The 17,928-nt window shown below is 39.4% G+C and overlaps 1 protein-coding gene across 1 annotated transcript in view; it reads left to right on the top strand.

Moving 5' to 3' along the window:
* The window catches only part of ARHGEF12 (Rho guanine nucleotide exchange factor 12), a 101,300-nt gene that overhangs the window by 65,876 nt on the left and 17,496 nt on the right, over window positions 1–17,928 (top strand). Inside the window, exons 30-39 of the mRNA XM_065881648.1 lie at window positions 1,081–1,158; window positions 2,279–2,354; window positions 2,884–3,051; window positions 3,902–3,989; window positions 4,473–4,559; window positions 4,697–4,776; window positions 5,072–5,305; window positions 7,465–7,935; window positions 8,828–9,144; window positions 10,279–10,348. Of these exons, the coding sequence (XP_065737720.1) occupies window positions 1,081–1,158; window positions 2,279–2,354; window positions 2,884–3,051; window positions 3,902–3,989; window positions 4,473–4,559; window positions 4,697–4,776; window positions 5,072–5,305; window positions 7,465–7,935; window positions 8,828–9,144; window positions 10,279–10,348 (1,669 nt within the window). The remainder of the gene's footprint in view (window positions 1–1,080; window positions 1,159–2,278; window positions 2,355–2,883; window positions 3,052–3,901; window positions 3,990–4,472; window positions 4,560–4,696; window positions 4,777–5,071; window positions 5,306–7,464; window positions 7,936–8,827; window positions 9,145–10,278; window positions 10,349–17,928) is intronic.

Below are 17,928 nucleotides of genomic sequence, written 5' to 3'. Positions count from 1 at the left end.
AACGGTCGATAAATATTGAACTCTTGTTAATGAGATGCATGCTAAAATGTTTAGAGATAAAGTGTGTTATATCATTTTGAGACACGTCCAAAATATAAGCTGGATTGATGGATAGATAGAGGGGTGAATAGATGGATAGGTATATGATAAAACAAATGTAGCAAATGTTAGTTGTGGAATGTAGATGGTGGGTATATGGGTGTTTACTGTACACATTCAGACTTTGCTGTATATTTGGAAATTTTTATAATCTTGGGGAAAAATGTACCCTTTAGTCAGTCCAACAGTTGTTTCTCTAGAAATTCATTCTAATATACATGTCCATCAGTAAGGTGTAGTTAAAAAAACTATAGTTCATTCACAGAGTTGAATACCATGCAGCCACTGGAAAAATAGACTACTCTCTCTCTATGTGCTAATGTGGAACAGTCTCCAAGATATATTGATGACTGATAAACACACACACACACACACACACACACACACAGGGAGAGAGAGAGAGAAATGTGTATATGAATATATTGCATTACCTTTTGAATGAGTAATACACATATGAATGTATTATGTTACCATATAGTTCTTTTTTAAAAGCTATACCTACACGCAACAGAGCCAAGCGTGCTTACCTCCATATGTATTCTTTTTTCTTAGAGTTTTTCTCATAGGCTACCCAAGAAATGGGTATTAGAGGTTTCTTCTTTAGGGAAAATTGGGGCTGGGAAGGCAAGAGGACAGGGTTAGAGGGAGACTTACTGTTTATTGTGTGCCTTATATTACCTTCTGAATTCTGTGCCATGCACATTATTTACATATTTAGAAAGTAAATATATGCTAGTTAGCAGCCAGAGAGTTTGAAAAGAAGATTGGAAAAGAACAGCTAACGAGGTAGGAGGAAAGTTAGGAGAGGGTAATATCACCAAAGCCAACAGAAGGGAGTGTTTTAAGGAAGCGTGAGTTGTCGGTTGTGTCTGATGTTGCAGAGTTCAGCAGAATGCAGGTACAGTGTCCATTTGATCTAGGAACAGGGAGGTCGTCGATATCCAAAGCAGTAACCTTAGCTGTTTCCTGTCTCATTTTCAGCGCTTAGAAGATTATCAGCGTCGCCTTGATACCTCCAATCTGAAGTTGTCAGAGTACCCAAATGTTGAAGAGCTCAGGGTAAGGGATGGTCTAATCATAATTAAAAACATAAAATTTGCTAAAGACTTGGAAGGTAATTAACATCTCAGTGGGAACATACATCACCTGAAGGAGTTCTTGCATCATAGATTGTCTGTATTTATGGTTCTGTTCTTCCTTTTAAATGTCTTGGTCTGTGTGAGGATTGCTTTAGTCTTTCAGTAGGGGAATATTTTATGTGAAACTAACTTCCTGTGACAAGGATTTATAGGAGACCAAGGAACATTACTTATTATTAAAATTAATTTTATTGTGTTCTGTAGTTTGAATAAGAGTAAGGCTGTTTACTGTGGGAAATTTCCAGATTTTTGAGTAAAGGAAGATAAATATTTTTCTGTGAAGCTCTTCAAAAGCATAAAAGTTGAAACCATTACAGGAATGATAGTAAAATATTTATTAATTGCCCCTTCTAGTACATGGGGCTTTTGTATTGAGTCACTTAGGATTTTAAGTCTTTCTTATACTGTTTCACTGGTTGTTCTGGCAGATTTATTTGGTGGCTGTTAAAATAGACTTTTATTTATTAATTTTAAGAGCTTATCAAAAAGCATGCTAATATGCTGAGCCCCTTAACTTCCAGAGAATGAGATTTTTCTAGAGCTACTTATGCTAAAAGATGATTCTCTTATTAAGTTATTGATATTTAGAGCAAGCCTCAGTACTACCTGGACTTCTGTGAAATGCTATTCCTTAGAACTTTTTTTGGAATGAGAGCCTAGATCAGAGGCTTCTTACAGATAAGCTATACATCATCCTCATCTAGTTAGTTATTCATAGAAAAAATAAGGAAGGGGTTGAGAATCTAGTAGCTGAATATTTACAGCTTCATTTTCATTAGCTATTACCTCTGTTTAGAGTGAAATTTGGAAGACAGTACTCCTGAATGTTTTTCTGCAAGATGCTTTTTCCTTTCTAGAAAATTTTATGCAGCTTACTTGAACCTGATTTTTACTCCATTTTCAGTAGTTGACGGATATCAATAATAGTGAATGTAAATGGTATCTTTTATAGTAAGAATTTCTGGAAAGGAGACTAAATGGAATATCATCTCACTTAGTGCTTGGAAATAATTTGTGTGTAATTCTCTTTATTTTGGCAGAATTTGGATTTAACAAAAAGGAAGATGATTCACGAAGGGCCATTGGTTTGGAAGGTGAATAGAGATAAAACTATTGGTAGGTGTACTGTCTGTTGGTTTGGGGGAGTGTGGAGAAAGGAAAAGAATAGGAAGTTTTCCTTATGCCAAAGAGAAGAGATAGCCGTTCACATTTTTCAGTGACAGCAATTAGCAGTGGTACTTTGTGTTATTACTCATTTACAGAAGATCTGCTTATGTTATTTTGTTATATGTGAAGCATGTTAAATACTCATTTGGGGATGAAGCAGAAAATTTTGTCATGATTCAGTCCTGTCTCCATCCTTGTATTCTAATGAGTCTCAGCTTCCTTTAAACCACTGTATCTCAAACTATCTGTGGTGAAGAACCAGTGTTTTTTATCTCTTGTCAGTCACAAACAGACACTTTGGTGTAATACATTAAAGATGAATTATTTAAAAATGAAATTAAAAAAATACAATAGCAAGTACATTTTTAAAATTTACTAGATTTAACAGAAATCAGTTTTTGATGTCAGATTGTTATCAAGTTTATAAAACACGTCTCAGTTTCTGTCCTGATCACCTCTCCTACATTTTTATTTCTAGATCTATACACTTTGCTGCTGGAAGATATTCTTGTATTGTTACAAAAGCAGGACGATAGACTGGTGTTAAGGTGTCATAGTAAGATTCTGGCATCTACAGGTGATAGCAAACACACCTTTAGCCCTGTCATCAAGTTGAATACTGTGTTGGTTCGACAAGTGGCAACAGGCGAGTATGTCTGCTGAATGATGCTAACCTCCAGGTTCACCGTGACGTTGCATAAGATACTCAGTGTCGTTGAAGTAGCACGGCTGGCGTAGAGTTTTGTTCCTTTTCTATTCTTATACAGATTAAATGAAATTTATTTACTGCTTAGGACGTGAATACCCCCAAATTATTGAGGATGCTTAGATTCTCTGAATAATTTTCTGCATTTGAAAAATTTCTGCATATTACTTTTGTCTTTATGTCATGTTCAAATCATTGATGACACTAGTGAAGACAATGAATTGGAGGTAATCCCGTTGAAAAGGTTTCATTTTTTGATATGGTGGGGAAAAGGCAAAAACTGAAGAAGTAGGTGTGGTTTAGGTTTTTAAAAATCAGTTTCAGTTAGGAAGTTACATATTAACTGTACTAGTAAGGAGATCCCTTTTAAAACTTGTTAGTTCCATAGTGGTAAGATAAACTTATGACCCCTTTTCTCCAACACGCGCTGGATGTTACTAACTGTTTAGCAAAAGGGCAATTCAGAATAAATGCAAAAAGAGCAATAGTGTTTATAGCTCAGTAATTTAGATACGTTGACACTTGTTTTTAATAAATTACTGTGGAATTAGTGCTAGCTTTTATAATCTCTGTTTTATTAAAGTATATTATATATAGTTTAACATACAATAATTTGCACAAATTTTAAGTTACAGTTTGATGAGTTTTACAAAGTGAATGTGTGTTTACAAAGTGATCAGGTGTAACCTTTACCTAGATTAAGATGCAGAATAATACCAGGACCCTAGAAACATCTTTCCCAGCCTCTGTGGGTCATATTGTTAGAGTAATTTTTGTCTTGTTTTCCCAGATAACAAAGCTTTATTCGTCATCTCCATGTCTGACAATGGAGCCCAAATTTATGAACTGGTGGCACAGACAGTTTCTGAAAAGACTGTGTATGTACTGGATATAGCTACCTTGCTCTAATATGTTTTATTATCCTGAATATAATATTCCACAATTTAACTGCTTTTGTAAAAGGACTTTGAAAACCAAAAACGATGTGGAAACAAGTACTTCCTCTGTCTTCTTTGAGAGGTGTTCTTCTAAGAATTTGTTCCTTTTTAGATGGATCTCTCTTATTTTGGTTCTATCCTATTGAAAGTATCTTTCCTAAAGAAAAAATTCTCAGAAGCTTCAAGTGAAGTTTTTTTCATGGGTAGTGTATCCATAACATTGTTAGGTTTTATAATCTCTACTTAATAGTATGTCACCAAAATAAAGCTATTCTCTGGCAGAAATAGTGTTTTTTGACTGTTGGTTTGATTTGGTTTCTGGTATGGTTTGTTAGTTTTTATTTTTGCTTTCTGAGTGTATTTAAAGTGTGTTTCTTTTTCCTTTCCCTCCTGTGTTCTGTATTCTTTTCAAACTTCCTGCAGCTGGCAGGACCTAATCTGTCGGATGGCAGCGTCAGTGAAGGAGCAGTCCACAAAGCCAATTCCACTGCCACAGTCGCCACCTTGCGAGTGAGTCTGCCTTTGCTTCCGAGTAGGAACGACTTTGTGGTTTTGGTCAGAGGAAGAATAGATAATTATAAACGTTTTGTTGCACTGATGTTTAGGCACCTCATGAAGCTGAAAGATTTTTTTTTTCCCTTCCATAGAGGAGACAATGATGAAGAAGAACCTCCAAAATTAAAAGTGGAACATCATGGCATTTCAGTCACTGGTCTGCAGAGTCCAGGTAAACTGATCTGTTAAGTTAACCTGGAAGAATGGAGTCTACATGTTACTCAATAAAATGTGAAGAAACGTTAACTCTCTTGGTTTATGCAGGATCTGGCATCAGCTATTCACTTTAACAAAATTTGCTTGTGCGCCTTCTGTGTACCATTATCACACTGCACTGAGTGCCGTGTATTTTACTTAGCGGACAGTCTCTGTAGCTCATGCGGTTATTTTTTTCCAAATATTTCCTGAATGCTTCACGTTAAAAGTTTTGTTAAGATACGTTCTACTTTTTCTGTTCCATTGAACAGACAGAGATTTGGGATTAGAGTCTCCTTTAATGTCGTCAAAACCTCAATCTCATTCACTGGATACCTCTGGGAAATCGGAGGTGGATGATCTCTTTGTGGCTGAGAGACAGTTTGCAAAGGAGCAGCATGCAGATGGAACTCTAAAGGAAGTTGGAGTCAATTATCAAATCACAATCCCAGATCCACACTTGCCTGTCTCAGAAGAGCGGTGGGCATTGGATGCACTAAGGAATTGTAAGTTTTATTCGTAAGTTAATACAGATACTTAGTAAGCACCAGAGTTTTGTAATGTACCATGAATTTTCCCTTCAAGAGTTTTACAATCTAGTTGGGAAGATGAGAGAAAACTTTCCCTCACCTTCTTAAGTAAAAAAAACATTATAGGTATGTCAAAATTGATCTGGTTGGCGTGACCAGAGAAGGGAGGCATTAGAAAACCAGAGAGGTGTGATTATTGCCTTGAAGAATGGGTAAAATTCAGATAGGTATTTAGCAGAATATATAGAAGTCAGTCAGACAAGAAAAATGGTAGGACCAGATAGGACCAAAACACAGAGGCAAAAACTCTGAGGGTGTTCCGAGAGCAGTGGGTAGGGCAGCTGGCCTGGGGCAGACCGCACAAGCTAAAGGAGTCATGGGGGACAAGGTTAGAAAGGTGGAGGACGCGTTGTTGAGCCCGGCTGTTGTGGACCTTGAAGAGCAGGTTGAGTCCTCCAGACTTGAAGGGTGGCAGGCTGCAGGGTTTTGAGGAATTCTTCAGGCTACAGATATTCTTCTGTTTTCTTGTGGAGATTGTAGTATTCTTCACCAAGACCCATCCTTCTCGCACACGCACTCGCACACGCACGCACACGCACACGCACACACACACACGAATGTGTGGTCCTTGCCACTTGGTTAGCCACCCACTCCCTCTCCAGCCTGGTTGAGAACCACTGCTACAGGTGCGAGCGGATCACATGTCTCAGGTGTATTGGAGGTGGGAAAAAGGCTGAGAATGATTGCTTTAGCTGCAGAGAAAGAACCATTTGAAGTTGCTAAGCTAGGGGGTATGACTAATGGAAAAAGATTACTCTGGCTGAGATCTGCAGAAGGATTTGAATGGGAATACAGTTGGAGTGGTCTGGGCTTGAGGCGAAAAGGGTTTGGGCTAGAATGGTGTTAGAAGAATAAAAATAAAGTGAGAAACCAACAGATACTTAAAACAATTGGCTTCTTTGGCTGTGAGGGCAAAGGTAAGGGACTATTTAGAGATAATTTCAGTATTTTTGTCAGAAATAAAAATTAGAAGAGACCACCACTGCTACACTTTCTTTTTTCCTCCTTTTCTTTGCCATAGGTTATGGGCTTAATTTTAAAACATGTTGAGATTATGGTAATGAATGGCAAGCCATTTAAGAGGAAGGATGAGCAAGAAGTTGAGAGTTTTAAGACTAGAATTTTGGAGGAGGTCAGGGAGAGAGATGGATCTGAGTGTCAAAGCCATAAGTATTCATAGCGTCTCTCAGGAAGTGACTGCAGAGCAAAAAGAAGGAGGGTCAAAGACCCAAATCTATGTGGAAACTTTATTTAAAGAGACAGAAGATAGAAATTAAGGCCGAATTGAAAGTACAGAATTGGTCAAGTTCTTTAAAACCTAATTTATTCTAGACTCATAGAGTTAACAGTGGTAATGATTTCTGATGGTTCCACTAACATTGTCCCAGTGTCCCTCTCATTGGGTGAGTGACCTCACAGCACGCACTTGTCCATTTAAAATTAAATCCATTCTATATTCAACAACCAAAGGAAGCTGTGGTACTAGTGAGGTCATTTTAAAAAACTAATAAATATTTCCTTATCCTTTGAAATTATGTATGCTACCAAACATTGGAATTAAATTTACAGGGCAGTTTTACTTTCTTCTTCACCATTTAAGGAAATTCTTTGGGTTATTATAGATGATAAGATAAATGTTCTCTGTGTCTAATAAAATTAGAAAAAAATAATGCCTATGTAGATAGTGTCTGCCTCTGGAAAAAGCAGAACTTTCAGGTTCTTTTGTCTAGATTAACACGGCTTTTCAACATCCTTTTAAGAAGTACCTTTGGGGTATTATTCCAGTTATATGGTAGAAAATGTGGAGGTAGGCATATAGGAGAATAATAAGAGAATTCCCACTGAGAATTCTTAAATTTTTTTAAAGACAAGTTTGATGTTAAATTTTCTCTAGATGGTGTTTTATTTCATTTCTCAAAACAAAAAATGACTGTATGAAATTAATATTTTTGCCTGCATGTTACTAAAACGGTACTTACTTTAAGAGAATTGATCATTCCTCTAATTTAATTCTGTCAGTTTGAGGTTATAGTTGTGAATGCGTGTGTCTTTTCCCCCCTTCCTAAATCTTTTAGTGGGTTTGTTGAAGCAGTTGCTGGTACAACAGCTGGGTTTGACTGAGAAGAGCACTCAGGAAGACTGGCCACATTTCCCAAGATGCAGGACAGCCTCTCTGGGGGTGCAGGCAGACAGTGGAACCCAGAAGCCTGACAATATTAAGGCCTATCATCCTTGTGAAGGACAGATGCCCTTTAGAACTGGAACTGGTGACATTTCAACTTGTTACAGTCCACGGACTTCAACTGAATCTTCTGCTCCACGGGATTCAGTGGTACTGGCATTCCAAGATAGCCAGGCAAGTAACATTTTAGTAATGGACCACATGGTCATGACCCCAGAGATGCCTCCCGCAGAGCCAGAAGGGGGTCTTGATGAGAGTGGAGAGCACTTTTTTGATGCCCGTGAAGCACATAGTGATGATAATCCATCAGAAGGTGATGGAGCAGTTAAAAAGGAAGAGAAGGATGTTAATTTGCGCATCTCAGGCAAGTTCCTTTCGCATTTAAACTTTGATTTCAATCATTGTTATTTGTCCTATGTGCTGAAATGGATGTCGCTCGGGTATCCAAGCATTCTCTCGTGTGTGTGTGTGTGTGTGTGTGTGTGTGTGTGTGTGTGTGTGTGTGTAGTATCTGTTCTTTCATGCAATAAATAAATACTGAATCTACCCTGTGCCACACCCTATCCTAGGTGCTGGGAGATACAGCATGGAATAAAACACGGAAAAATCCACCATTGTCATGATGCTTAAGCACTGGTTGGGGAAGGAGTAACTAACTGTAAAGGAGTTAACAAATAAATAGATGTCAGATAGTAAGAATTAGGAGGAAAAATAAGTCAGACTGAGGGACAGAGGGTAATGGGGGCAGACGAGGTGATGAGGGAAGAAGGCCTCTCAGGAGGTAGCATGTGAACAGAGACCCAAGGGAAGTGAAGGAAGAAGCCATGTGGGTACCTGGAAGTAGAGTGTTCCAGCAGAGAAGAAGAGCGCACAGGCTGTGAGGCAGGAGCAGGCGTTCTGTGGTTAAAGAGTGCAGGGTGAGGGAGACAGTGGTGGGAGATGGAGCAAGGCCGGTGTTCGGCAGGGAGGGTGGTGGCAAGATCATGTAGGGACTCGGTAGTTTTCGGCTTTTCACTTTTAAAATGCTAACGAATATGAAGTTACTCAGAAATTACCAAGAAAGTTTGCTAAGTTTACCTTTAACCTGATGTAAGAAAATTCTGAGGTACTTAAAGCTTAACCTGGGAATTTGGGAATTAATGGCCTTTCCCCTGCTTTAATAACTTTTAAAGTTGTCAGCAGATCGCCCCACGTCTCTTTTCTGATGTGATGATGGCAGCACTAATCTCATCAAGCTGTTCTGTCTCCATCGATAGGAACCTGTTTGACCCTTGATGGCTGTGAAACAGCGCAGGAGAGCTCCACGGATGAGGAGGTTGCTTCCTCGCTTCCCCCGCAGCCCGCGGCGGGCATCCCCTCTATGGACTCTACCCGCCGGCAGCAGCGTTCTCCCCAGAATCCTCATTCTGATGGGGCAGTTTCACCTTTCACCCCGGAATTCCTGGTCCAGCAGCGCTGGGGAGCTATGGAGGATTCCTGTCCTGAGATCCGGAGTCCCGCCTCTAGTGCAGATTCACCAAGCCAGATCATGGAGTACATTCGTAAGATAGAGGCTGACCTTGAACACTTAAAGGTACCTCAGACTTCAGCATCCTTGGGACTCGGATATAAAAAACACATTTAGCAGAGAGGAAGTGTAGAATGATTAACAGGCTGTTGTCAGTAACCTTGCTCAGGGTCTAGATTTGTATGTTTTCTTTGACGATTGAATAGACCTGGATGAAATAGACCTGGATGTGAATAGACCTGGATGAAAAACCGAGATCAGCATTTTTTAATCTGATCACAAGAACAGAAACAATTGTAGCTCTGTAAACTGTGTGTTTGTATGGGTTTCTAAGTTTAAGAACCTAAATATATTTGGGGTGATTGGCTGGCCTCCATGAGAAGATATGGGCAGTGAGCTGAGATAGGTGGGGTTGGTGTAGTTAGGAATCTAGGCTGGGAAATGCTTTAACTTGCCATAACCTGTTAATTATCTGTGAATTGTTAGGTGATGTTGGTAGTTTCCCAGGTGCTGTGACAGAAATTGTCTCCAGTGGCTCCTGTAATTTAAAGGCCTGCCTATGAGTGGGAGTTCTGTAAATTGATAATGTCGCTGCATAAGCCACCATTGCAAAACTGACCTGTGTGGTCATTTCTGACAACAGGACTTTATAAGTTTGCCATCAGTAGGCACAGCTGCTAGAGCCCAAATGTTTGTCATGACATCATTTAGTAGAGGTTTCAGGGACCAGAATTTAAAGTGTCCTTAGCCTCTTAGCTAAAGACTGATCTCCCTTACTTTTTCTTTTAACTTCATGTGGTAGGTTTTCCCGTCTTCATAGGTTATATGTAGGGTCACCCTGTGGCTGATAAGATTCTAAAAGGCCACTGAGGGCACACTGGCTCTAATTTAGTTCATGCCGCATGTGGGACCATTTTCAGGGTGACTCCGGGCGGGGAGAGGGTCGGTGGGGTAATCACCTCTACCGGTCGCCCTCTCCTCTACTTTCTTCTGTATGGGAACATTTTAAGTTACTCACTCAAGAGAGGAACAGGTAAAAGGAATGAAATTTACTTTTTTCGCCTACTAACAAAATTTTTAATGAAGTTAATGTTGAAATTTGGAAGCATGTCCCTATAATATAAAAAAGGCTTCTTTCCTATTTTCAAAATAAATTTTTCATGATGTTCAAATGAAAAACCTATGGGTTTTATTTTACAGAAGGTGGAGGAAAGTTACAGCATTCTTTGCCAAAGGCTGGCTGGATCAGCCCTCACAGACAAGCACTCAGGTATGTGAAAACCGTGGATTTCAGACTCAAGAATCATCCTGCCTGAACAGTGCATTGAATGAAATGATTTATTATTCTCTAAAGTGGAAACCTTCTGAGATTCCATTTCTTCTCTGTCTTAGAAAAACTGCCTGTTTCCAAACATCATATATCAAGCAGAGGCCGCTGTCTACTGACACAGCTCAGTCCCCACGCCACCCTCCTTCTGTCTTTCTTCACCTTTGCAAAAGCAGAAGGCAGAGCTGTGGTGGGCCCAGGAAACTGAGGCTCCCTAGTGGTGGAGGCAGGTCCCCCTCAGGTCTTGCTGTGCTTTTGTGTCTCCCCTGACGGCGAAAGCAGTGTCCCCCTGTGGCTACCGACGGATTTGTGTTCAGTGCAGCCATTTGTGTTCATTCGCTCTCATGCTTTTGGATGAGGCTATTCTGATCCAGAAATAAAGGTGTTAACAGTGTCCACACATTTCAAATATATTCCCTAAGTGTTCATTTTAATTCGTTCTTTCTTCCTGATTTGATCTCCTCATCTCCTTGTTCTTCCCAGATAAAAGTTAGAGCCGCGTGTCCTGGAGGTGACTGCAGGCTGTTGGATTTGAGCATCGGCCTTGTATCACCACGTCCTGGCTCCAGTGTGGACGCAGAGAGAGTGTGTGACAGAGGACCTGCTTGCAAACACCCTGGGGTAGCCACGCCCCAGGGGCCCGGAGCGGGACTGGTTCTTCACAGCCTGGCAGCTGCACTAGTCTGTCAGTGAGGGGACGTCCGTTCTCTCACTCTGCTCTCCTCACTATCAGAAATGCATTTTGATTCAGAACAAAAACCAAATGTATAGAGCTTTGGGTGTAGAATATGAAATTTTACTTAGACTTAAGAAAAAGAGAAAATCAGATGTATTTATTTGACTTCATTCCGTATTTGAAAGCACATTTTAATTTTTATTTTGCCATGTTTTGTTTTAATTGAGTAGTGAGAGTTTTAGCCCTTTGTATTTAGTACACCCAAGCATCGATTGCTCCCGAAGCAGAGTTCAGTACGGGGTATTAGGAGGTGGGGTAGAGAGGTGAAGAGCAGGACGGGGTAAGCAGGGCGGGGGAAGCATGTGGCCTCCACCAAACTGTATCCCGTGGCCTCTGCTATCCAGTAGGCTGCTCGTCTGAGGGCCACCTCAAAAGCGTAGTCTGCTGGGACTCCTGAGTGCAGAGGACTTGAGCTCTGCGCTCCCAGATAGGGCTTCCTCCCACCCGAGGCAAGCACCTCCTCTCTGTAGCTGGGATCCACTCCCAATGAACAGGAATCCTCAATGTACTAAAGAGCAGGCACTTGAAAATGGGTGTATTTTCTTCTATTGTCTCCTTTTCTGTTGAGGGTTGGGATTTGGGAGGGAGAGGAAAGCAAATTTTATTTTCTTGACTGTAAGTTTGTTATTCTTGGTATTGTTTCATTTTTATAATTATACGTTAGACTTTGGCACTTGTGTAAAATTACCCCTGCAGATTGAGCAGGAAGTAAAAACAAGCAAACGGCGATGCTTCAGGTGGTGGCAGGGGCGGGGGTCGCTGAAGGAAGGTGGGGTGGGAGCGGGTGAGAGTCTGGGAAGGTTGTGTAACTGAATCACTACTGAGTTGAACAATGGCTTTCATTAGCCACGGGTACTGCTGATTATAAGGCCAGTAACATTTTAGTACCTGGAGGTTTGACTCTAATTTTTGCACTGATGGTGCCAAAGGGCTCTTTGAGTTAAAAAGAGAGCCGAGAGTGGAGCGGAGAAAGCTGTGGTGGAGAAGACAGAGCTGCTCCAACCAGCTCCAGAAGCACTTCCTCTGACTTCACTGCTGGAGCTTTTTCCACACTGGTGCGTGACTGACCTTAAAAATTGCAGACCAGAACATACACTGGATACTGCAGGCAAGGCATTGGTAACTGCCTGCTCTAGAATGAATAGTAGTACTGGCAGCACCCTCCAGAGGATAAATGTTTCAGAACTGTAACTTGAGAACTCCTTCAGTTCTGGTGGCTTTCTGTGGTTTTCTTTGTGCATCAGGTATGTATGTTTTGGAGTATTTTTGCCAACTAAAACTAAATCATTTGTCAAATATGAAAATTCTGTTAGTATGCAAGGAGTTCATCCACTGCTCATGTCTTTCAGTAGTGCCCTCTGAACTCTGTGGGTAGTTAGGATGTAATTTTACTCTTCCTTGCCATCCCCCCACCCTCTGCCCAAATATATACATATATATATATATATATAAAATATATATATTATATATATATTATATATATTATATATATATATATATATATATAAATTTCCCCTCATCACAAGTGGTAAGGATTCCCAACTACTTTTATAAACACCACTACAACTTAACAAGCTCATCTACGTCCAGATTCCTGTTTGTGTTTTTCCAAACCTGATCTGTGTTTTTAAGTAGACCAACTTGGATTGTTGGACCTCATCTATAAATTAGAATTTTATTTTGAGTTGTAGCCCAAGTATAAATTAAATCAAAATGGGATTAAAATTTTTAGAAGCAGAGGCTAATATATAAGTAAAGCTTGGGACTTGAACTTTCTGTATCTCTTAAGAGAAGCAAGTAAAAACCAAATGGTTACATTGTGCTGCTGGAAATAATGTAGTCACTCCCAACTAAAAGAATTACACCTGTAGTTACTTGACACTAATACCATCTGTGGACAGTTAATCAAGAGAATGGTAAATACAAATAGAACTTTCATCTTAACTTCAGACGCTACAGGGTAATTGCTTAATTCGCTAGCACTCATTCCTTTAAAGAAGCTTTGTAGGTTAGCAGAGTTTTGGTTTCTCTTCTAGCTCAGCCAGTCCCTTGTCCTTAGCAACTATTTGCTTTTCTTTTTCCTGAAGTTTAACCTCTCCTTGGAACAAAAACAGGGCTAACTGGAAAAATATTTTGACCATAGCTCTAGTACTTCCAAATAAATTCGTATCCAGATTGTCAAACAAAGCCCCCAAATGAAGTCTAATTCTGAATAGATTCCACAATTTTGAGTGTTCTTTTTATCTTACCAACCTAACTTCTTCCCTTCTTCTCATGCTGGCCTCCCACACCCTCTTATTTTCTTTTGGCCATTATAATCACATCCATTCGACTTTGATACTCTACCTGCCTTTCAGAATGATGGAATTAGGTATTCACCCTGTCTTTGAGTGAGGCTGGTTACCATCGAAGCCATTTTCTCAAAGTTATGTGACTAGAAGTTGGAATCTACTTCCATACGGAAAGATCCAAGGGTGGTAGACAAAGCAACCTTCCCGGAGCAGGAGAGCTGGGTTTGAGCTCTATTGCAGTGACCTGCTGTGACCCTGTGCTCTCTCACGTGGCCCTAATGGCTCCTTTGCTATTAAGTGGCAAATTACATTTGGAGTGTCTCCTTCCTTTTCAGAGAACAGAATTAATCAAGGCAAATCAACAAACGCCCAGAGTGCTGTAATTTAAAGTCATGATCACTGCCCTAGAAACGATGTATTTGGCATACTTTAAAATCAGCTAACTTGGACTGCTTGAGTCGCCTTGGCTATGAGGACCTAAACGGTTACTATTTATGCTGCGCAGAAGGTATATTTTATAAGCTTTTTGGCTTTCTTTTCCCTAAAACAACTGTAACAGCTGTTAGAAGGGATGAGTCCCTCTAAAGTTTTTTTGTTAATGTGTTTATGGAAGCGGGTGGGGAGCTAGTGTGATAGTAGAGAAGAGCCCATTTTTTCCTTGTTTTCAAAGCTAAAGAAAATAATTAGGCTTCCTGTGAGTTGTCTTTTACTCGCATACTTCTTTTTTCGTTTTGATATTGTTAAATTTGGTGTATTATGTGGAGCTTCTGTATTTCAAACTGGAGGCTGTCTTCTTTGAAGGTGGTATGTGATGTTATTTTGAGCTACTAGAGCTTTGGTCAATATTTCCTTCCCTGTATGTCACGGGGGGCACCGTTCAGAACTGTGTACAGAAGACCTCAAACAGAAAATGAGCAGGAACTTCCAGTCAGCTTTCTGCTGGCTAGCTTTTTTGCCCCCAGTATTACAATTTTTGTTTTGTAAATCATGTCTTTGCTGACTTTTCTGCCCCTTTTCAAAGTGATCTGAAAAATTGTTTTTTCCTCAAGAAAAGAGTTCCTTTGCCTCATTCTTCCCCACTGGTACTGACGGTTTTGAAAATAAATTGCTAGGAAAAAATTGTACCTCCTAGAAGGAAGCCCTGTCCACCCTTTCCAGGTGCCGATGGCTAAGCAGACGTACTGCAAACATAACTGTAATGCACGCTGTGGGTTATTCTCAGTCAGCCTGTTCCTGCTAGAACATTTTATTTTCCTTGTTCACCATACAATCATGTACTCTTTAACAGAAATTACTTTTAAAGAAATCTGGAGCTATCTTAAAAAAAAAACTTTATTAATAATCATGTATTTTTACTGATCACACTTTGAAATGCCTAAAAGACTTTATTCTAATTATCCAGATGTACCTTTGTAAAATAGCTCTTTTATGAATTAGCTGATAAGGCTGTATGTTTCTGGAACAAAATATTGGTCATCTAAAAACTCTGTTTTCTGGGGTCTGGGAAAATAGAAAATGAGAGTTCAAATATTAAATATGCTTAAAGGAACCAAGTATGTGACTTTTTATTTATATTCCTCTTGATTTGTCTTATACAAGTTATATTAGAAAAGTTTTAGCACCAAGGAGGCCTTAAGTGATCTTACTGGCAATGACTGTCAGATATCTTCCTGCTTGTTAGAGCATCTTTACTAGTGAGACCAGCGAGTTGATCTCCGTAATACATAAACTTCCATGAGGACACTCACAGCTGGAATTGCCCCAGCATCTGGGGCAGCTTTGTTGTTGTTTTTCTAACAGCTTTATTGGGATATAATTCACATAACATACAATTTACTCATTTAAAATGTACAATTCAATGATTTTTTTTCTGTATTACATTATTTTTTTAATGGTGGTAAAATATATATAACAAAAATTTTAAGTGTACTTTAGTGGGATAAATGGGGCAGCTTTTATGGCTCACTTAAATATAACTTTGGTTTAATGCTACCCTAAATGAAGTAAGACATCTTTATTACCTTTCTTATCCTCAGTGTTGGACTTCCTAGACTAACAACATTTCTGTGCTTTTATGGATCCCATTTCAGCTCTCCCATTTCAAAACCTTGAGTTTTGGGCTTTTTTGTATGTTGGTTTTGACACAGAGGTAAACTTTGATTTATTCTTGGGATAATAGTTTAGTTTCCAGTCACTCAGCAGGGCCTTTGGCTGATAGAGCTGATAAGCATAATAAAAAATGCTTAGGGGGAGTTCCCAGGTTGCCTAGTGGTTAGGATTCTGGGCTTTCACTGGGGTGGCCAGGAGTCAGTCCCTGGTCAGGGATCTGAGGTCCCGCAAGCCCCACGGTGCGGCCAAAAAATAAAAAATATATTAATAAAAATGCTTAGGATTTTGTAGATCTTTTAAACGTTAAAAAAAATTAAGTCAAATGTACTTTGCAGAAATTAACCTGTCTGTACTCTTAGCCCTGTTTATAAACATAACTGATAGAAGAAATAAATACCCATACTATTCCCACTTGCTCCTAGACAGCCATCTTCTTACGGGAATGGAGAAGGTCAAACCCTGTCTTTGCATGTGAGCAATTACTTCCACTTTTTGCCATCCTCTTTAAGCCAGATGACTGGCTCACCAAAGTTTTAATACCGACTTGAAAGGTAAGAGGATCTATACTGATGAAAAATTTGCTTTTCAATTGAACTTGATATCTTCCTATTATGACAGATGTCATAAAACATTACAGATAAATAGCTAGATGTAGGTGTTTTCCTTTTTTTTTTCTGTAGCGTCAAGTATAATTCTTGTGACTGATTGAAAACACTTCAAGGGAATATTTTGTTTTGCCCCCTATTATTACTAGCGAGACATCATCATTCCCTGAGCATCAGCTGAGGCCTTGGTTTGAAATCCTTAAAGGTAGGCAGAGCTCTCTATTCTAGTCCTTTCCCTTCATTTGATTGGGGTGCTGTCGAACCCGTAAGTTAAGGCATCCTTTACAGCATTTGATTTCAGAGGATCCCTTTCTTTGTAGGTGTGACCACAGGGTTGGGGCTGCCTGAACACATTCTGATCAGTAACAATAATTACGGTACATCTTGGTGATCTTTTAAAAAATTTTGGAGAAATGTCTATACAGAGAAATTTTTTCTACTATCTTATTATTTTAAATATTAAAGGCAGTTAGCATGATATAATGTGGCAGTTCTCAATCCTTTTGATCTCAGGACCACTTTATGCCCTTAAAAATTATTGACCTTATGGAGGAACTTAAGTTCATGTGGATTATTATAGATATCGATATTTACTTTATTAGAAATTAAAATGAGAAAATTTATGAGACATGAGAAAAGTAATAAGAACACTAATTCATTTAAAAATAATGGTAAACCCATTACAGGTTTTTATGAAAAATTCCTATATTTTCCACTCTTCTTTATTTAGAAGAGTGTTTTATAGTTTTCAAATCTCTAAGACCTGACATAATAGAAGATAACTGAATCCTAATATCTACTTCTGTGTGCAGTCTGGTATGATACATTGTTTTGGTTGAAATAGATGAGGAAAATCTAGCCTTACACAGACATATATTTATAAAAGGGAAAATAATAGCTTTTTCAGATAATTTTAGATATTCTTTTTGAAATTTGACAAGTGGTAACTTTTTTTTTTTTTGGCGGTACGCGGGCCTCTCACTGCTGTGGCCTCTCCCATTGCGGAGCACAGGCCCCGGACGCACAGGCTCAGCGGCCATGGCTCACGGGCCCAGCCGCTCCACGGCATGTGGGATCCTCCCGGACCGGGGTACGAACCCGCGTCCCCTGCATCGGCAGGCGGACTGTCAACCACTGCGCCACCAGGGAAGCCCGACAAGTGGTAACTTTTAAAAAACATAGCTGCAGTGTGGAATCTGAAGCCATATCAATGAAATTTTTATACTTTGTCACAGTCAAATGCACCAATCCATTTAATACTTTAAATGTGTAAAGTATGGAATATTTTTCCCATCCCATGCATGATTTTGTAATACCCTGTATTGATCATTGGGAAAATATTGGTTTACTGAATTATTCAGGTCTTCAAATGTTAATACATTTCTTTATATAATATCAAAAAAATCACATTGGTTAATGTCAACAGCCAGTCTCATCAGAAAAGTCTCATGGCGGTATATACAAATTTCCAAAGCTTTTAATTTTGGCTTAAAGGCTCACACTTTACCATTGGCAACAAATACAGTTGTTTTCCTTCAGATACAGGCTCACTTTTTTCAGTTTTGAGAAAATATCTGCCAAATACAGAAATCTGAATAGCATCGCCTTACCAGTCATTCTTTCAAGTTCAAATAATCCTCCATTTGGTGGGGGCGGGGGGAAATAGTGGCTAGTTTAGCACCCAACTCCAGCAATTGCACAAGTACTTTTCCTTTAGACACAACTGGGGTACTTTTGTACATGGCAGAGGTGCTTTATGCATATTTCCCATTTTGTCACAGA

The sequence above is a fragment of the Phocoena phocoena genome, chromosome 8 (genome assembly GCF_963924675.1).
Source record: "Phocoena phocoena chromosome 8, mPhoPho1.1, whole genome shotgun sequence".
Lineage (NCBI taxonomy): Eukaryota > Metazoa > Chordata > Mammalia > Artiodactyla > Phocoenidae > Phocoena > Phocoena phocoena.
Note: the sequence above shows the minus strand (reverse complement) of the source record. Positions and strands in the feature narration are given on the sequence as shown.